This window comes from Rhipicephalus sanguineus, chromosome 8 (genome assembly GCF_013339695.2).
Source record: "Rhipicephalus sanguineus isolate Rsan-2018 chromosome 8, BIME_Rsan_1.4, whole genome shotgun sequence".
NCBI lineage: Eukaryota > Metazoa > Arthropoda > Arachnida > Ixodida > Ixodidae > Rhipicephalus > Rhipicephalus sanguineus.
In genome coordinates this window covers 77,682,918-77,705,066 of record NC_051183.1, presented here as the reverse complement: position 1 = coordinate 77,705,066, position 22,149 = coordinate 77,682,918, and the positions used below count along the sequence as shown (strand labels likewise).

Below are 22,149 nucleotides of genomic sequence, written 5' to 3'. Positions count from 1 at the left end.
TAACATTTTAGGCGGGAACGACGAACCTTTAGTTTCCGAAATGCGTGGCATTTACATTAACGCAGAGAAAAGTACTTATGGTTCGAAACGAGACCACCTTTAGGACTCTGTTAAATAGGTGATTGGCAAGCGCGCCGCTGTTCTGTGGGTGGCGCTTGCATCGGTTCTTAGGTTGTAACCGAGTATACGAATAAACACTAGCTCCGTCCCCAAAACTGCGGCGCGCCTGCTATTCAACCGTGCGACAGAGTCGTGCTAGGTGGCCTCTGTTCAAAGCTTAAGCACTTTTTGGCTGCTAATGCATACGCACGCTAAGAATTAAAGGTTTGTCGTGCCTACTTAAAACATTACGTTTGGCTGAGCAGTGGTGTCGGAATCTTTGCTGAAATTTGGCGGGGAGTTGAAGTTCTCATTAGAAAACCAGCGCCACTACCATGTGCCAGTATGGGAAAATGACCTACCCTAAATACGCGAAAGGCGCTTGACGTCATCGGAATGAGCAAATGTGATTGGATAGGATAGCTATACATATTCTCTCTGTGTGGGACAGTGACCGATCTGGGCGGAGCTTACAATAATTCTTAGGTTGTGACCGACTATAGTTAAGCGTAGCTCTACGGTCAAAAACTTGCAATAGGTGGTGCCTGTCATAGACAACTGAAACACTAACAAGTTATATAGGGTTAACTAAAACGAGTTTTTTTTTTCGTTCTTGTCTTCGTCAGTGTGCGTTTAATGGCAGGATTGTTTCGTATTTCACGATAAATTCGAAGCCAAAAGCATCTATGGCAACCGCATAATTAGCAGTACGAGATGGTGATCTCGAGTTAGCACTCCCAAGGCCTTCCTATATATACCTTGTAATTCCTTATTCACGTTTCATCTTTCCACGACTGCAGGCGGCAACACGCGCACTTTTACAAGACGGGGCGACGTGACCATATCTAGGTTAGTTTTGGTTGGGTTCGTTTACGTTAGGATAGGCTCCCGGTTTCAAAACCTGTATAAATGATCACTCGTTGAAATGCACCCGCCACGGTGGTCTAGGGGTTATGGTGCTCGACGGCTGACCCGAAGGTCGCGGGATCGAATCCCGGCCGCGGCGGCCGGCATTTTCGATGGAGGCGAAAATGCTTGAGGACCGTGTACTTATATTAAGGTGTACGTTAAAGAACCCCAGAGGGTCGAAATTTCCGGAGGCCTCCACTACGGCGACCCACGTAATAGTATCATGGTTTCGGGACGTTAAAACGAGCAATTGTTATTAGTCGTTGAAATAAGCGACAAATGTTATGACTAAAAGAAAAGAAATAGCAGCCAAAAGATTGATGGAACCAGAGTCGTTGCTGGCGTGGATAGCAGTACATTACAACAGTACAGTACGAAAGTAGAACAGTACTTAGTTCGTAAAAATGACGGGTTCTATATGAATAAGTAGAACAAATACCAGAAAAAAATGCCACAATACCAAATTTGAATAGATTAAATAGCACTCGACTAAGCAAACAGGCTATAGGTGTCTAGTTGTCACTGGCCCGTTTCCGAAGGGATGCCATAACAGTTGGTAGAGCATCGGACGCGTTATTCGAAGGTCGCAGGTTCGGTCCCTGCCCGCGGCAAGCTATCTTTTCGTCCACTTTTCTTTCTTCACATTTACATTACATTTACTACTAATAACGTCCCCTATACTTTCCTTGGCATTATTGTCTGTTAGTTCTCATTAATATTGTGTATAACAAAGAAAGACGAGCCCTTAAAATTTTCACTTCTCAGCCTTTTGATCACCTACTACTGAAAATGCATCACTTTATCTATACGTATTGTAGATGTATTTGTCTTAATAAATATCATCGATGATGATTGGTAAGCGTCTTTACAAACGTTACAAGCACAACACGATTCTTATCGTATACATTCGCTCCTCAGCTCACCAATATACTGTTCTCAACAGGTCCCGGTTGAAGTACTAGTTATAGCCAGGAAACTAGACGAAACAGATTGTCTCCTGGTTATATCTAGCCCTCTACTCAGGACCTGTGTACTACCGGCATGCTCTCCGGGAGAGGAGCGTAAGAAAACTCGTCGTATACAATCGGTCTATTCGGGCATGCAGTACCCGCGAACTTTGACGTCATTGTCCGTAACTTCTTAGGCGTGCGAGTGCTGTGGAGACGCATGGCGTGGCGGTTGCAGTTTGGGTTGGTTCAGTTTGTTTACCCGTTCTATTTATTCCACACAGCGTGTATCGACAAGGACCAGGACCGGGGAAGCTTCTACTACTGCGAAAACATTTGCAAGCACCTGTGAATCCGTCGCCAGACCCGTGCGAAGAACGAAGTGCCCGGGAAGTTCGATCGCGCTCTACTCTATGCGCACACGATGCTATTGGGCACATATGTACACCATCGTGTAATTCCCTCGACGCGTTTATTTTTTTGTGTGTGTGTGTTTGTTTGTGCCGCGTGTGGGTAGGTTTAATGTAAAGATAAAGTCGTTTTGTTGAAGACAGCGTCTCAGTGACTATTTGGCGTTCCAACTACCATGTGGCGCGGTTGAAAAAAAAAGTTGTCTTGCACGAATGAAACCAAATACATGTTATTCCACTAGAGTAGGACAGCCGCTAATGGCATTCTGCCATGATACCTTGGAACTTTAGGTATAGTTCTGTTAAGACTCAAGGCGCGGTTTCGCTTACCGGTCACGGCGGACGCGTTCGTGCATGGGGGTTAAGAGGGGCGGGGGGGTATGTTTCACTGCAGCCCCACCACCATCCAGTCTTTTGGACAAGTCCGAAAGACGAGCTTCGCAATGGGCGAGAAAATGAAGCGATAGAGAGTTTTAGCAAGTTACGGAAATACGGTACGCTAGCGCTCCTTCTCTCCAGCTCGTTGTGCTTAAAGTGCGTCCCCCAATCGACAGGTGCATCGTTAACAATGCGTAGGTAAGCCACCCTAGCGTAGGCTGACAGGCAACAAACAATAAGGCGTCACACCCCACGGTAATTTTTGAAAAGGCCTTTGGGCTGTAGCGGTGCCTTTACGGGTAATAGGAGCAGCAAGAGCACAACGAGCTGGAGAGAAGGAGTGCTACCGTAGTCACGTACCGTATTTGCGTTTCGTATTTCCGTAACTTGCTAAAACTCTCTAATGACCTGCTTCTTCTCACACCGGCCTGTCTTCGGTCCCTGACTTTCCGGAGGGCAACGGTGGTAAGCAGGCCCGTGGCCAGGAATTCTTTCGGGGGGGGGGGGGGGGGGGCACTTGCTGAAAACCTTGACTATATTTGACAAAAACACCTATTTTAATTATTTATATTTGGTGAAAACACCTACTTCACCAAAATTCCGGGGGTGTGGGGTGGGGGGGGGGGGCCGGGTCCCTTAGCCCCCACAATAGACCTTATGCAAAATTGCTGCCATCTAGCGGCCGCCGTGAGCATTTCCGCCATGTTCAAGGCTAAGCGCGCTCCGCATGTACACACACGGAGCGTGCCTATCAACGTGTGGCGGCTGATAGGAGCGGCAGTGCCATCGTATTTTTACAGCGAAAGCTGTTATGAGATCATTTCACCGGCCGTTTTTGGCGCCGTAGTTGTCCGCCGCCGCCGCCGGTGTCCGTAACCAGTATCGATCGAAATCAGAAAAAAAACGAAATAAGAAAAAAATTCCAGGATGGAACGAGGTTCGAACCTGGGCCCTCTGCGTGGGAGCCCAGTATTCAACCTCTGAGCCATGCCAATGCTTGAGACTGCTTTGCAAAAAGGTCCTATAGGGAACCAGCGCTGGAGTTTCCGCGGCCGCCCTGGCGGTCAAAGCGCGCATACTCCAGCCGCTCCCGCGGACGAAAGCGGCGACTGGTTGAGGCGATGCGGGCGTGTATCGCCGAAACAAAACAGAGGATGCTGGCGGTACTGTTAAGCATTCAAGTGCCACAATACGTAGAAATGAGGGAGGACGTATCCTTCTATGTTTTTCCTTCTAAAACATATGAATATGAACGGATGCGGCGTTGCATCCCGGCAGTCAGGCGAGCACAGTAAATTCTGCTCTTGCTCTACTGTCTAGTGGCGTCGGGCTGGTTTCTAAACCGAATTGCGCGTGCCTGCTAGATTTATTCGATAGTGAGGGCCACCAGTGGAAACCGGGGCCAACGAGAAGAATTTAATCGGTGTTTTGTCGTAAAAAACGTACATATTATGCAGGATGCAGCATATGTAACAATTTTTTCATCTGACCACCACCAAGTTCATTTCTGATGCCACCGCGTGCAATGATCATGATACGATAGGCAGGTAGTCTGCATCATTTGCAAACAGTTACGCAGAAGGAAAGCTAGCTTTTTTGTGCAAACTAGGACAGGGACACAGTGCTGGTGTTGTTCCCTCCCACTGTGTCCCTGTCCTAGTTTGCGCAAAAAGCTTCTCAAGATGAATATGTACCAACTAGCTCGATTTCAGTCTTACTTCAATTGTTTAATACGTTATCGCAGCTGCATCGCCGATTAAAGTATCACCGAGATCGCCCTTAACGTTTGTATGAGTAACTAACACGGCAAATTTGTTTATGTGCGAGGAATTACCGTAACGATTATTGACCTGTTCGTGATATGTTACTCCGCGCATTTCCATACACCAGCAAAGCGCGTCTTGCGGGGCTAAGAGGTCCGTTTTTGCATTAGTTAATTAAAATGTGCAAGTGTGACCTAGACTACAGCAACGTCGATGGCATTTTGCGAATCAGTCACATTCGTGGCGTCAAGATACCTGATGTTATGGTGAGGTCATCAGAGGCAGAATTGCACGTCGACATAGTTTTTATATATTCATTTCAGAGTCCTTGTTGGAGCCACGAAAACTTCCTCTGTCGCGGCCGCCCGGCCGTCCCTAGTAAACACGCGGGAGGCGCCCCGACGCGCGGTGCTCGGAGGCAGCTTTGCAGCTGCTGTGCCAGTTGTCACGTGATCATAGAGAGCGGTAGCGAGCTTTGGGCTGGGCGGAGCCTACGCGCCTCGACGTCGCTACAAGCGCCTCAGTATGTCGACGGCGCCTGCCGCTGTTTACAAACATGGAGTAGGTCTATGGGAGACCAGCGCTGGATAGGTGGCGCGCCGAAAAAGGGCGCCTGACGGGGAGTCGCGACATAACTCAGCCGCTCGCATGGCCTCCGCGCCGCCGGCTAATCTCGGAGGCCATGCCGCTGGCACTCAAACGACCGGCCGCAATGCACCGCGGTGAGCGCATGCGCGTGTGCCGTTCCCGTGCTTCATTTTGGCGCGAACAGCTCGAGCAGCCATTGCGCCAGTAATACTGCTCTATGGTTTAGAAAAAAATAACTTTGTCTGAAGGCTACTTTCTCAGGAAAGCATTGGAAAACGGAGAGAAGTCCTACAAAGCAGACTACGTCTGTGCATACGGCGTCAAAGAGACAGTGCTGTGCCTTGGTGGCGACTCCGTCGTCACCATTTTCTGGTTGGGTCCTGGGATTTGTGTCAAGCTAGTGCAGGCTCACAAGCCTCCATTGATAAGTACGTGCTGCGTCGATACCAGCTGCCCACTACTGCAGTAAAAAAAAAAAAAATAATAATAAGAGGCAAGGGGTATCTGCGTCAACGTTTTTCTGCCGTGGTATGTATGCCCAGCCTGCGGTATGTATGCACGCGTACTTTCAAGCAAAGCACCGTGCTAGCAAAGCATGTACGGTGTCGCGCTGTTATGCTCGAGGGCGTGGGACAGATTCCCGGCCACGGTGGCCGCATTTCGATGGGGTTGAAATACAAACAACACCCGCGTACTGAGATTTATGTGCACAATAAAGAACCCCAGGCTGTCAAAATAAATCCTGATTCCCACACTTTGGCGTGCCTCATAATCATACCTTGTTTAAGATGAGTATTAAACAATTACTACATGTGGGGCTGCTACATATCTGTCAGGTTCGCCAACCGCGTGTCGCGGCTCTACCCGGACGCTGAAGTCGAAACCGCGAAGGCCTACAGCCCGTAAACAAACTCGGAACATTTCACGCTTGCAGTTCGCCTGTGGAGTATGACAGACAAGGAAAAATGTCTTAATGTGTATCGCAGCCAGAGCAGCCGTGTCCAATGCATATGTGTTGCGTGTGTCATCGCAGACGCACATAATTTGGAAAAGTGAAGCCGAAGTTGTGCTTTCGATCGCTGCTGCATTAATGAACCGAGCCACACATTTAATTCACGCGAATACTACAAAATCCTTTTGACCCCTCTGACTTCGTTCAATCTTGATGAATTCTCCGCATATTACAAAGCTTAAGTAGGTAAACATGCTGCTCCACACAAGGCTATGCCAAGAAATGCTGTGTGGGACAATACAAGGGCACACTTTTGACAAAGCTAATCATTTTCGTTAGGTAAAACGAGCCCCACAAACCGCTCATATTTTGTCACATAACCTATTAGCCGGCATCGCAGACAAGTTCTCGTGTTTAACAGCTGCGGCCAATTTCTTGCGACGGTCCTCGTTAAAAAAAAATAAAGTGGACAGAAGGTTATCCGCCTCTGTTGTGCATTCCTGCGTAACTAGCCGCAACGCAGCTCATCGGCACACAGTTTTTTCTTCGTTACACTACGGCAAGCAGCGCACGCACTAGCGAAAACACGGCAGCAACTGCGGCAGGCACAGCGGCTTTTGCCTACCGCGCGAAACTAAACGCCCGACGACAGCGCCACCGCATTTTCGTGACGTATGTCCGGTGGAATTCGTCTATACAGGCTTCATGTCGGGAAGGAACCACATCAGCATATGCATTATAGCGTGGTAGAAGAATAAAATAAGCACCAAGCGTCGCACAACACGAATTCTGTAACGAGGCGTCACACAATGCGAATTGCGCAACGAGTATGTTGTGAAATGCTTCCAACCCATTACAAAGATCTCTGCCATAATTCTTCGTCGTCATTAGGCACAGCATCGACAAAGTGCGCATAATGCCTTACATGCGTTTAGCAGGTACCACGGATCTCCGTAAAATGAAGAAAAATGGCACAGTGCCTGCTGCCCTACTTCTCAAAAATTAGAATGATTTAGAGCGTAGTGGGTTCCTCGCAAGTGCACTTGTATTGGTTGCCAAGGAAGCCTATAAGCGCAGATCCATTTCCTCGGGGTCTCAGTAAAATTACAATGCTTTATAGCGTAGTGGGTTCCTCGCAAGTGCACTTGGATTGGTTTCCAAGGAAGCCCATGAGCGCATGATCCATTTCCTCGGGGTCTCAGTAAGTTCTTCCTCCCCCCCCCCCCCCCCGTCTCTCTCCCACGTCAACGTATGTTATACAGCATGACGGGAGAGGGAAATGGCGAGCGGGCGTCACCCAATGCAAATTACATAACTGGTGGGCCGTTTAAAGCTTCCAACCCATTACAAAGGGCTGAGCCATAATTCTTCATCGTCATCAGTCGTCGCGTCAACAAAGTGCACATAATGCCCTACAGACGTGTAGCTGGTGCCTCGCTTCTCCGCAGAATGACGAATAATGGCTTAGTATGTGCTTCCCAACTTCACAAAAATTGTGATTTATGGCGTAGTGGGTACCTTTCTAGTCTACTTGTATTGTAGCCCCAAGAGAGCTTACAACGGGCTCTAGAAACGCCGCTCTTCCAGCTTTCGCTGTGACTATGCTGCGGTTTCATCGCAGGCCTGGCGTTTTTTTGTGCCGTGTTGCTCAGATTGAGGAAATTGCGATGCTGAAGAAAGGTTTGCAGGAAACTAACCTTCATATTATTAGATTTCCTCACGGCCGACGAGAATCAGCAGATCGTTTCGTTGCTCCGGCTACTGCTTATGACAACGCCATGTTTACGTTCGCCGTTCTTAATATATGCGGTATGGGACAACATCGGCACTCATTAGAGAACACTCCTTCATGTCATGCCGGAACGAGACAGTTTTAGCGCCGTGTGCTTACAGGCACAGACAAACCCGCTTCGTGTACGAGCTTCAAAGCTGCATCGCGGCTACTCGCGCATGCCTGCGCTGCTGTTGACATTACCTCATTTACTGCATTGCGATAACAATTACATGCTAGACAGGTAGCTCGTGCGCGTCATTGATTCTCAGCGAACGGACCGATTGTGCTGCAGCGTGTTGTTTGTAGTTTGTTTTCGATTGTGGGGTTTAACAAGGTAGCGTTTGGTGGGATGCCTCGCGCGTATTGCTTCACTATGCGTATTTTTCAAGCATTTCATGTGGTATCACTGCCAGATTCAGACGGGTGGCCCGGATATCCTGACAGCCTCCCACCTCTTACTTTTTTTTTGTTTATTTATACCCCCAGAAGAGGAATCAGTTGCTCCCAAAAGCTGATCACCCTTCGGAAAGGTATGGTATCCACCCCTGTGGGCTAGGAAATGTTAACAGGTGCTTCAAGTGCGTGGCACTTTTCTTATGAAACTAAAAAAAAATGCTATTCCGGGAAATGTGCTGCATTCGACAGTGGGTGCGCTACCGCTCGTGGTTTCGCAGGCGTTCAGTCGGCGACGCAAAACTGCCTTGCCACTACGGCTTGACATTGTAAGGCACCAGTAGGCCCCGAAAGCGACGATGTGCACGTGAATATTCTTGGCGTATCGTGTTATATAGGAACACATGTCGGAAGGATATTCAATAAAACACCAGCTGCTGCTGCTGCTGCTACTGCTCTACTGCTCTACTGCTTGGAGACAACACTTTTCATGTTCACTTTTCACGTGCGTGAGATGCGCAAATATCTTACATCTTAATCGTGCAGTAATTCTATACATAACATACGTCGGTGAGTAAAGCTGCGAAATATTTTCCATTAAAAAAATAAAAACGAGGACAACACCTTTAATTTAAAATCAGATGCACAATACATCAGCTCGACATAGGCTGTCCCTTATGAAATACGCTTTGAAGTGGGTCTACAGCCCTTTCTTTTCGTCATCCCTGTGCCTAGCCGTGTCGCGCGTTAACGCTTCTTCCCATCCATCCTATACTACACGCATTATATTCAGATAGCTAACAACGCTTTATTCGCTACATTGAAAACAGACAGACCAAATTTGTAACCTAGCGCAAAGTTTCATTCTCGACGACGGCAGGTCTACATGTGACTCGCGGTGTCAAACTTGAATTCCCGCTATGAGGCAGTTCTTTACACGTAATAACCGTCAACGTAATAACTAGGAAATGCCGGTAACGTGTACAGGCACACTCGTCTGACGTTTTTATGCCCTGCATGCCCACTATCAAAGCAGATACGAGCAAGAAGTTATAGCAGCGACAGCAATACGATTCGGCCACAAGCCTCCAACATGGCGCCGAATGGGTAGCTTCGTCAAACCTCCGAGAGATGGCAGCAATTTTGCATAAGGTCTATAGACAATGGACGGGACAGGTCGGACTTAGTAAAGATATTGGCGTCCTCCATAAATACCTAGGGGGGGGGGGGGCATACCTGTATGTGTAAAAATTGAGCGTTGGTACTCTGCCGTAGCGTTTACCGAATGAAACGTCAAGTTTCCTTGTGCAGCACCATGTGCTTTGCCAACGAAACATATATTGCTCTGCAAATATATACTCTTCAGAATGCAAGATATCGCATGTTCCCTGTGAGTACCAAATTTTCGAAATGATGTATAGCATTTTATGAAGAAGGTCATCGAACAATTCAGGAACGGGCCTATAATTGACGCTGCAGCCAGTGTGCCCGCCACGTCGTTCAAAGCTAACATAACACTGGCCTTGCATCCAAGCCAAAGGCTACCAAGCATAATCTACCTCTACTCGCCTTCAACTTAGCCATTCTGTTCATATATATATATATATATATATATATATATATATATGTAATGAGATAATGAGTATCTCCCCGAGCTACACAGACGTCACTGGTCTCAAACATTTTTTCTTTTCTTCAGGCACCCCATGAGGTCACCAACTGTTGAAGCATTACTGTGGGACAAAAACTCTGTATTTCAGTATTGGCGTCTTGAATTCGGCAATTCTGGACCTCAGTATCAATGTTTCTCGAAACACGACATCAAATACCCTTCGTTCAAACTCCCCTCACCCACTCCAATCCCCACCTCCTTCGCAGCCCCGACCCATGCGGGGGACAATTCCGTGGCTGCGCCCCGCTAGCTCAGGTGAGTTTCCCCTGCTCTAGAACATTTCACGCCACTGTTTTTTATGCAAACAAATATTTTTAGAACTGCTATTGGCCGCGAGATCGAGCGGAGTCGCCGCCTAGCGGCTTCTGACTGAACCGCGCCTGGTGTGGATTGCTCCAAGCGTCGTCTGCTAGCCCCGTTGTGTTTGCGTGTGCGCGTACGTCATGCAGATCCTCAAAAGGCAGTTTGTTCCGTTGCGTTAGTGCAACTTTAACCGCTCGTACGAATGCCTAACACGATGTAAAGAAGCATTTGGCCTTGATCGGCTGTATATGTATTGTAATAAGATCATGAGAGTGCACTTGTCGAGAGTGCTGTGTGTGATCGTCGTACCCTCCGTTCACGAGAGCCATATCAGTGGAGGTGCCGCTCTGTGGTTCAAGCGCATTGTAAAGTGCACTTGGCGTTGCCCTAAAGATGAGAAGTACGTATTAAATCTCATGTGAATATAGCCTTTTCTCGGTGGTAAAAAAAGGCTCTCATGCACTTGCGCGTTGTGGTTAGGTGTATAACTTCGGGACTGTCGTTTATAGGTTACGCTACGAGCTTTAGTTGTGTACGGTCCTGGGCCCACTACAGAGAAATATTTCTGTCAATTCACGTCTCACGCTTCGGTACTTAAATTGTCCCCTAAAAAGAACAGAAAATGAAATGACACGGCAATCGCAAAACTGAGTTGCCTTGCGCAATTTTAACTTGTGGCGAAGTAATTTCACGCGAAACCACACCTTTTTTTCTTTACATTATCTTGCGCGTTTGTGTTGCGTTGTTTAGATTGACGGAAGGCAGCGGACATTATTCGTAGGAAAAAACGTACTTTGGTCCCGTAAAATAACCAGACCTTTGTTCCATTACTGTCGTGCAAGTAATCAATACAAGAAATTTCCGTGCTGTACAGTTACCTTTGTGTACTGTTACTGGAATAAAAACAAGCGTGTGCGTGTTAAACGTCTCCATAGCGCTAAAGCGCTATCAGCCACGTAGCTTTCCTCAGTAAATCTATCAACTGTCATACATTTCATTTCATGGAGAACTGAATAAGAAATGCGAATGAATATTTGAGCACGCAGTGCACAAAGTGCTATTTCAACTCAGCGTGCAGGAATACGGGCTTTCTTTTTGTTGAGGCGCATCCAAAGGAACAGAAAGTAAATAGTTAATTCAGTCGCGCTATACAGCAGTGCGTAGTAGGTGGAACACAAGCTAAACGTGTACAAATACAACAACAAGAAAACGTCACCCATTGCGAAAACGCCGACTTTCGCCAAAGGCGAGCAACTCGTTCGTTGGCATAATGCGCTTCTCTCACAAGTAATTGTAACGTTCGGCGGGCTTCGTGCATTAATTCGGGAATGAAGAGCACACATATTACCACAAAGCTGCAGTCAACGCATTTTGTTTGCCGGAAATCGGGTCACATCGCTCACAACGAAGCGCTGTTGCGCACGTTTGTATACGCGCCGACAACCGCCTATCCACACTAGCGCGGCGACGGTCCTGCCACCTGTAGCCCGATCTCGCGGCGAATACCCTCTCGAAACCTCTTCCTGCGATACTCACCATTATTGCTGCAAACGTGGGTTTGAGTCGTGAAAGCTGCCCTTTTTTTGCGTGCGAGACAAAATGAATTGCCTTTTCCCTTCCGGCTTCATCACTATTTATAGTTTTTGCTGTAACTTGTAATACTACCTAATGCTAGTTATCTTCATGGTTTTATTTCCTTCATATACTGTATGTACCAGATAAAACTGTCACGCTCACTATACTTAGCCTCTGACGTGGCTTCAGTGATTTCTTTTCTCAAAATTTCTTGTTTTGAACCCTCCTGCCACCCGACCGTGTGGCCTTTCCAGCAGCATCTGGAGTACTATTTCACTGGACAACCAATCAAACTCCACCGCCAAACCAAAAAAAAAAAAAATATCTCACTTCCTCGAGTGCTGTTCTGTCAATCGGGGCTTCAAATTGACGATCGGCATGAAGACATTCCCAATGACGTTATTAAGTACACCACTTAGTCAATTCGATTACCAAAAAATTGGGCACATTCCACGTAGCGTGGGAATCGATGTTACGCGAGGCATGCGCGGGGTGGTGACTCAGGCGTAATTTTTCGCATTGAGCGAAACGTTACGGAATGACGCTAGAGAAATGTGGAAGTGGCATACGCACACTCATATGTTGAAGAGTCGCGTATGTATTACATAACCAGTTGTTTGCACGCAGTTGCGTAACGATGCCAACAGCAACATGGGTGTTACCAACACCAGACGCGATAAGCTGATATGTAGTGCTTATATTCTTCAATACTGGATAGCGCGAATCCGAACGAGGCAGAGAAGGAACACAGATGCACAGGACAGGCGTTACTCGCAACTAAGCTTCATTCAGAAAAGTTTCCCTAGATACACAGCCGAGTGGCGCGTGCAGGCACACTGCACGTACGTTACAGTCGCAGTTGCAGTTGTTACAGTTGTTATGCTGGTACTTGTCCGTTATGACGGAGAACGCGCGCATGTTTCATGAACTCATGTGCATGTGTAAAAGGGGTTCTTGACAGTTCTTGAACAAGGTCATCATCGACGTGATCAGTGAGCCCCAGCAGCTGGACCGGGCTTGTTAATCGGATGCGTTCGTGATCGCGGCTACGACGGGTCTAAGTGCAGTGAAGTGCGATGTATAGTACAGCTGGTGGAAATCCTGGATGCCTCTTACGATGAAATGATCTATGATGTCTCCTGTTCTGGATGTGGCAGCGTGGTCTTTTGATACCCTGTCCACATCCAAGCCGTCTTTCACGCAGTATAAGGACCAGGCTTTGCTGGGTCATGATAAATCGATGTTGAAGTCACTGGTAATGACGAAAGGCCTGGTTCTCTCGGCAGATTTATTATAGGAAGCATTGATCCCGGTTTTTATGTAAACCACGTGGTCCACTTTGTGGACCACGTGGATGAGTGGATGGTAGTTGAGTGTCTTCCAGGGGTGTTCCGTCTTCAGCTTCCTCGCTTTCCTTGCGTCCGCCGCGGTGGTGTAGCGGTTACGGTGCGCGGCTGCTGACCCGAAGGTCGCGGGTTCGATCCCGGCCGTGGCGGTCGAATTTCGATGGAGGCAAAATGCTAGATGTCCCTGTACTGTGCGATCTCGGTACACGTTAAAGAATACGAGATGGTCAAAATTTCAGGAGCCCTTCGCTACGGCGTCTCTCGTACTCATATCGTAGTTTTGGGACATAAAGCCCAACAATTATTATTATTATCACTTTCCTTGCGTGTCAATGTGTGTGTCTTCGTGGTTACTGTGTTGTTTGAGACTCTGTATCACCTGTGGCACATACCCGCATACCAGGTGACTGAGAGAAAGGGTTTCATGATGTACGCGACAGCTATTTGGCGTTATTCATGTCATGACCACTGAATCGTGTTCGTCATACGCTGATCTCCTGCTATGCCAGTTTTGGTATATTACAAGTTACGGACACGACCAGGAGAGCGCCCAGACGTAGGCGGCTAGATAGAAAGATACGTAGATAGAAACGGCTAATGTGCCTGAGGTTCGCTAAGAAATGCTTCGCATTTAATAACGATTTCCTCTTTAAGCACGTGTCACGTAGAATCTTTTTCTTTGCATACTCTGTATTTTACGTATATCCTCGGTCGATCCACCATTGCATGCTCGTTCCCTTAAACGAAGAAGAAGATCCTCACGATCCAGCAAGGCTCGATCATCGCATCGACTTCGCAACTTGGCGGTGGGTTGAGCCAAAGTTGGGTTGAACCAACCAACCAACCAACCGACCGACCGACCGACCGACCGACCGACCGACCGACCGACCGACCGACCTGACGAATCTCTTTGTAGAAGGCCATTCCTTCGACGAAAGCACAACACTCATGGACAAGGAGGTAATTACTCAACCAAAACGGGCCAAGCAGCCTCAAGAAGAATCTCCCGTAGGACAGAGCCCGGAAATGTCCACGACAGACGCGCTTCCAAGTTCCCGACGCCACCACGGCGGCCGACCAGACGTCCTAGTCTCTTCCACAAAGGGAAAACTCAGTGGACGGCATAAGTGGCTAGGACTACTAGACGCGGAACACTCGCAGTCAAGCCCCGAAGCATCGGCCGAAGCCGCCGAGGTCGCACCTCGCGAGCCGCTTGGTCGTGCCAAGGTCACATCAGGCAACTACGGTGACACTTCGACAACCCTGTCATCCCGCAAGGACCGGCGTTTGACGAGACAAGCCTCGACCTCTCCTGCCGCGCCCGTTCCCAGTCCGCCACGCAGTGGCGTACAAAGCCCGTCGAATAGCCCGGCTTACGGTTCGGGCAGGATCACCGCCGTAGCAACACCTCCAGGAGTACAGTCGCCCCAGTGGTTCACGTCACAGGACAGCAGGCCACTGAGCCCGGAGCTAACCGGAAGCCCTCCGAAAATCACAGTCCTGGTCGCTTCAACCGCTAGGTCGCCTAAGGCGCAGCCGTACGATGGCTTTCCGGGGGTGCCGTTGTACATCGGTGCTCCGGAAGTTATCGTCTTCACGCCTAGGGGCTCGCTCTCTGGCGCTGCGACACCGATGTCCAGACAGGACGATGTGACGGATGATGCTCGTCAACACACTTCGGCTGAGCGGTCGAGCCCGATAGAAGGTAGAGGGGTCGACGAAGCCACTCTGATCAACAGACGGGGCCCCTTACTTTACTTCAAATGTGGGCGCTCTGTGTGGTGGCCACTTCGACCCTGAGCCTTCCGCTCGGACTATTCATACTCACCTACTTTTCCACTGGCAGCGGTTTTAGGCCCTCAACCTCTCCTACAGCAGGAAGGCCGACAGCAGGAAGGCCGACAGCTGGTAGGTCGACAGCGTCGTTTTCCGGATTTCCATCGTCTTCTGTCATCACCCCGGACCCTTTCTCGGTACTCCCAGCAAGGTGCATTAGACCAGTAAGCTTGAACGACCCAAACGTTTCACTGTCCACCAGCTACAGCCCCACGGGATTACGACGCACTCAGCACAATATCTTCTGCGTCTTCAACGTCTCTCGCCTGGGACGCAGCAACTCCATGACGCCCATGGACATGCCACTCGACTACTGCACCTCGACTGTGTACTGGTCGCTCGCAGTCCTCGCCTCAGATGCCGTGGAGAGCCGCGTCGATAATTTCGACAAGGAATGACGTCGGTCTATACAAATAGAGGGTCATGCTGGACCATCTTGGTCTTCACGACACCAAGATCATGTTGGCCGTCGGCGGATACCCTCACGAAAGCGTGTTCTTCTCAAGGCTGGGTCGAGACTCCGGTGCCATGGCGCGCTTCGTCACCAGCCTCATGAAGATGGTCATGAAGACTTCCGCGAACGGCGTTCTCATCGACTGGGCCGAGCCGGAGCCCGGATGTGGACGTCCCGAGGACAGGACCACACTGTCTCTCTTGGTCGACGCCATTCGGCGCGCGTATCGCGTCTCCGGCGCTGTCGTGGGCTCCGGTGATATTGCCGTTGTAATTTCGGAAAACGTCACTGTTGCAAAGGAAGTGATGGATGTGGTTGTCGACCGTGTGGAGTGGCTGTTCGTGCAGACGCACCTCGTAGCACCTAATTTAGGATACGGTTCTGACTATTGCGATGGTTGGGGACGAGAGTACGATGATTTGATTCGGCGATTGCGCGGCAGTGGCACTTATGTCGACAAGATGTGCGCCAGCTTCAGCATGGCCCCGTTTCTTGCCTATGGATGGACTGACAATTACAGAGTTTTTCACATCAGTGCGCTTTCCACAGCCACTAGTAACGTTACTGGACGAGCCTCAACGAGGTCCATGGTGTACGTTTGCGGAAAATCGACGGATCAGCTTTGCAAGGTGCATCGAGATGGGAAGTGCCTCTCTTTCCGCAATATCCGTTATGCCGGCAACGCGTCGGTGCTGGCGCCGCTCGTCATATTCCAAGATCAAGACTTGATGTATTCCTTGCTGTCCAAAGGCAGCGCCACTAGGAGTCTTTGCGCTGTCGTCTACGATTTGGATGCTGACAACTTCAAGACGCCGTGCCCGAGCCTACACGCTGATATATTCACCGGCCTGACGCACCTCGCCAACGTCACGGAGAACCCACACAATGACAGTGATCTTGGGCAGCGACCATTTTGTCCGTAGACGACGTTCTCGCGTGATTTTTTATTATGTCCAGGGCGATGATACACATATCTTTATGTAGTATTTATGCAAAGTGAGTATTAACTTCCGTTTGCACGTCGCATTAGATGACATGCGATTGTTTTATAACATTATTGCTATTTCAACAATCCCGTGCTTATATACGTATGACTGCTTTGTTAATCTACATGAACAGCCAAATGCTCCTTGCTTTGTTTAGGATGTGTTGAAACAAGACATGAGTAAGAACTCAGTCAAAGCGTCTACTGAAAGAGGAACAGTACTCGCGACGTTTGGTAACCGTCGTTCTTATTGGGATCCGATCGTTGTATGGAAATCCGAGATTGGCGCGTGTGAGATCTTATTCTGGGCCCTTCATGTGGTGTCCGATTAATTGCTCGTGTAGAGGTATGTCTAGCTAAATGCCAACCATGTAGCGCACTTCTCTGGCTGTTCACCGCGCAGATCAGGTTAAAGACTGCATTGCCACAGAGCTCTTCTAGTGGTATTTGTGCAACGTGTGTCTTTTTCCTCCTTTCCTTTAAATGCATGTCGCACTTCTTGCCCTGTTGAAAACGCCGCCGTGTAGACGCTGGGGAAAGCATGCTATGTACCTTGCGAGTCCTCCAATCGGAATAGTCCGTGTTACGTTTATGGCTCTTCAAAACGAACCAGTCTAAGTTGACTGACTGGTCCTTCCTATATTGGAGAACATACGAGCGTCGTTGACTCGACTCCGTCTTGTGTTGCACGTACGTACAGGCCGTTGAAATTGTTCAGCGTTTGTTGTTGGGGAAGACACTCGGATCCGACTTCCCGTAGAGCAGCAGGTTCGTCGTTAGCGTGGCTATTTTTTTTTAAGGAACGTGGGTGAAAGGCGGAACTTGACAAACTTCGTAGTAAGATGGTCAAGTGCGGTGTCAGTTGTGCAGGAATTAAAATAAAGGTTCGATAAGGTGAGGGGCGGATATACACAATTTTTCTGACCGAAGGAGGGGGGGGGGGTTAGTGAGTGTACGGGAAAGGGGTTCAGGACATCTGGACCCACCCTCTTTCTACGCCCGTAGATGGCTATAGGGTCATGACGCTTACAGTTATGGTTCCCACGGCACCATGGTTCGTAGTCACCTAACCGGGTCCAGATAAGTTCGGCTTGTGTGCCAACAAGTCTACGAACTCCCACCACCTCCTGGCCTCATCAAGGACACAAAGTTTGACACCTCTGCCGATGACACAATGCTATATGAGAGGTGACAATGAACATAAGTGTAGTAGGGTATTCGTACCACGTGAAGCTATACATTTCAATGGAAAATTCATCAGCCATTCCTATTTGTGAAGGCGGGTGACCAGCGAAGCTGTGTAGTAGAACGGTTTCATTAGTTTTTCTATAGATTTCGACTGCTGACCCGAAGGTCGCGGGATCGAATCCCGGCCGCGGCGGCCGCACTTCCGATGGAGGAGAAAATGCTTCAGGCCCGTCAACTTCGGTTTAGGTGCACGTTGAAGAAACCGGGGTGGTCTAAATTTGCGGAGTCCTCCACTGTGTACGGCGTCCCTCATAACCATATCGTGGTTTCGGGACGTTAAACCCCAACAATTATTTATTTATATATTTATAATTCCTTGAATATAGCGTATATATGCTCCATTAAAGCGAATCCACTTCGATTTGCTTGTGCCTGAAGTGCAGCGCTCGGGTTATTCATGTGTTTATTTGTTTGCGCTTATTTTTATTTATTTATTTATTTATCTATTTATTTATTATTTTTCAGTTTACTTTTAGTGGATTGGTGGCGAGTAGCACGTGGTCAGGGGCGTAGCCAGGGGGGGGGTTGGGGGCGGTTCAAACCACCCCCCCCCCCGAAATGTTTCAGTTTTGCTTGCGTATATATACACTCGCACATACAAACGCACGCACGAACATACCTAAGGTATGGTTGAACCCCCCCCCCCCCGAAAAAATTTCTGGCTACGCCCCTGCACGTGATGCTTGCCCCCGCCCCCCTCCCCCTCACATGATTCTTTCATGAATCAATAAAATTGTTTACCTACCTACCCAATTTCTGTGGCACTTACCTGCTAGGGGTTTTCTGGTATCCGTAACTTAGAGCCTCGATACGTTCTGTTTATTGGTGTTTTGCTTCCGTTTTGCGTCATATTTTCCCATTTTATCTGTGGTGTTTGTGCTTTCATCCTGACTCTTGTACTCGTCCTGCTTACACCGATTCTTGGTCTGCAGTATGCAATAAATAAAGTATGAAAAATTCGGCAGATCCCACGTACCGTGGGAAACAATGTTACGCGAAGCATGCGCGCGGTGGTGACTGTGGCGTAATTTTTCACATTGAGCGAAACGTTACGGAATGACGCTAGAGAAACATGGAAGTGGCATACGCACACGCATATGTTGAAGAGTCGCATATGTATTATATAACCAGTTGTTTGCACTCAGTTACGTAACGATGCCAACAACAACATGGGTGTTACCAACACCAGACGCAATAAGCTGATATGTAGTGCTTACATTCTTGAATACTGGATAGCGCGAATCCGAACAAGACAAAGAAGGAACACAGAGGCACAGGACAGGCGTTACTCGCAACTAAGCTTCATTCAGGAAAGTTTCCCTAGATATATACACAGCCGAGTGGCGTGCGCAGGCGCACTGCACGTTACAGTCACAGTTGCAGTTGTTACAGTTGTTATGCTTGTATACTTGTCCGTTATGACGGAGTATAATAATAATAATATCTGGGGTTTAACGTCCCAAAACCACGATATGATTATGAGCGACGCCGTAGTGGAGGGCTCCGGAAATTTCGACCACCTTGGGTTCTTTAACGTGCACCTAGTACACGGGCCTCAAACATTTTCGCCTCCATAGAAAATGCAGCCGCCGCGGCCGGGATTGTTATGACGGAGAACGCGCGTATGTTTCGCGAACCCATGTGCATGTGTAAAAGGGGTTCTTGACAGTTCTTGAACAAGGTCATCATCACCGTGATCAGTGAGCCCCAGCACCTGGACCGGACTTGTGAATCGGATGCGTTCGTGATCGCGGCTACGACGGGTCTAAGTGCAGTGAAGTGCGAGGTATAGTACAGCTGGTGGAAATCCTGGATGCCTCTTACGATGAAATGATCTATGATGTCTCCTGTCCAGGATGTGGCAGCGTGGTCTTTTGATACCCTGTCCACACCCAAGCCGTCTTTCACGCAGTATAAGGACCAGGCGTTGCTGGGTCATGATAAATCAATGTTGAAGTCACTGGTAATGATGAGAGACGTGGTTCTCTCGTTTGCGTAATCCACGTGGTCCACGTTGCGTTCCCCGTGGATGAGTGGATGGTAGTTGAGCGTCTTCCAGGGGTGTTCTGTCTTCAGCTTCCTCGCTTTCCTTGCGTCCGCCCCGCGGTGGTGTAGCTGTTACGGTGCGCGGTTGCTGACCCGAAGGTCGATGGTTCGATCCCGGCCGTGGCGGTCGAATTTCGATGGAGGGAAAATGCTAGATGCCCGTGTACTGCGCGATGTCTCTCGTAATGATATCGTAGTTTTGGGACATAAACCCCAACAATTATTATTATTATCACTTTCTTTGCGTGTCAATTGTGTGTCTTCGTGGTTACTGTGTTGGTTGAGACTCTGTATCACCTGTGGCACATACCCGCATAACATGAACTCTGTGGTATGCGGGTATGTGCCCTCATGTGACTGAGAGAAAGGGTTTCATCACGTACGCGACAGGTATTAAATGCGAAGCATTTCTCAGCGAACCTCAGGCACTTTGGCCGTTTCTATCTACGTATCTATCTATCTATCTATCTATCTAGCCGCCTATGTCTGGGCGCTCTCCTGGTCGTCTCCATAATTTTTGATATACCAAAATTGGCATAGCAGGGGATCAGAGTATGACGAACACGATTCAGTGGTCATGACATGAATAACGCCAAATAGCTGTCGCGTACGTCATTAAATCCTTTCTCTCAGTCACGTGTGGCACATACCCACATACCAGAGTTCATGCTATGCGGGTATGTGCCACAGGTGATACACAGTCTCAACCAACACAGTAACCGGAAACACACGCACATTGACAGGCAAGGAAAGTGATAATAATAATTGTAGGGGTTTTATGTCCCAACATCACGATATGATTATGAGAGACGCCGTAGCGAAGGGCTCCAGAAATTTTGACCACCTGGTAGTCTTTAACATGTACCGAGGTCGCACAGTACACGGGCATCTAGCATTTTGCCTCTATCGAAATTCGACCGCCGCGGCCGGGATCGAACCCGCGACCTCCTGGTCAGCAGCCGGGCACCGTAGCCGCTACACCACCGCGGCGGACGCAAGAAAAGTGACGAAGCTAAACACAGAACACCCCTGGAAGACGCTCAACTACCATCCACTCGTCCACGTGGTCCGCAATGTGGACCACGTTGTTTACGCAAAAGCCGGGGTCAATGTTCGCTGCAATAAATCTGCCGAGAAAACCAGGCCTCTCATCATTACCGGTGACTTCAACATTCATTTACCAAGACCCAAGAATGCCTGGTCCTTATACCGTGTGAAAGACGGCTGGGATGTGGACAGGGTATCAATAGACCTCGCTGTCACGTCCAGGACAGCAGGCATCATGCATCATTTGATCGTAAGAGGCATCCAGGATTTCCACCAGCTGTACCATACCTCGCACTTCACTACACTTAGACCCCTCGTAACGGCGATCACGAACGGATCCGATTAACAAGTCCGGTGCAGCTGCTGGTGCTCACTGATCACGGTGATGATGGCCTTGTTCAAGAACTGTCAAGAACCACTTCCACATAAGCACATGGGTTCGTGAAATGTCCGTGCGTTCAGCGCCATAACAGAGATGTGCAAGCATAACAACTTTAACTGCAACTGTGACTGTAACGTATGTGCAGTGCGCCTGTGCGTGACACTCGGCTGTGTAATGTTTAGGAAAACTTTTCTGAATGAAGGTTAGTTGCAAGTAACGCCTGTCCTGTGCATCTGTGTTCTTTCTTTGTCCTGTTCGGATTCGCGGTATCCAGTATTCAAGAATATAAGCACTATATCAGCTTACCGCGTCTCGTGTTAGTAACACCCATGTTGCTATTAGCATCGTTACGCAACTGTAAACAACTCGTTACATAATACATATGCGACTCTTCAACATATGAGTGTGCGTCTACCACTTCCACATTTCTCTAGCGTCATTCCGTAACGTTTCGCTCAATGTGAAAAATTACGCCACAGTCACCATCCCGCGCATGCTTCGCATAACATCGATTCCCACGGTAAGTGGGATCTGCAGAATTTTTTTGCGTTATTCATGTCATGACCAGTGAATCGTGATCGTCATACGCTGATTCCCTGCTATGCCAATTTTGATATATTACAAGTTATGGACACGACCAGGAGAGCGCCCAGACGTAGGCGGCTAGATAGATAGATAGATAGATAGATAGATAGATAGATAGATAGATAGATAGATAGATAGATAGATAGATAGATAGATAGATAGATAGATAGATAGATAGATAGATAGATAGATAGATAGATAGATAGATAGAAACGGCCAATGTGCCTGAGGTTCGATAAGAAATGCTTCGCATTTAATAATTGTTGACTAGCTGACTACGATAGTAGTGGCAATAGGCTTTTATTTCAGCCAAATTCGGAGAGCGAGCATTTCGACCACCTGCGCGACCGGTCGACGCTGCTCTTCCTCCCCTTCGGCGCCGATCCAGTCGAGCCAGGTGGTGAGGGAGAGGGTTGGTGGAGCTCGATAAGAGCCGGATTGCTGAGCAGTTGGGCAG

General features: G+C 48.5%; 1 protein-coding gene across 1 annotated transcript in view; it reads left to right on the top strand.

The window, feature by feature from the left end:
• Window positions 1-2,513, top strand: part of LOC119402129 (uncharacterized) — a 5,865-nt gene extending 3,352 nt beyond the window's left edge. The window contains exon 3 of the mRNA XM_037669250.2: window positions 2,240-2,513. Coding sequence (XP_037525178.2) covers window positions 2,240-2,307 — 68 coding nt within the window. The 3' untranslated portion in view covers window positions 2,308-2,513. The remainder of the gene's footprint in view (window positions 1-2,239) is intronic.
• The last annotated feature ends 19,636 nt before the right edge of the window (window positions 2,514-22,149 follow it).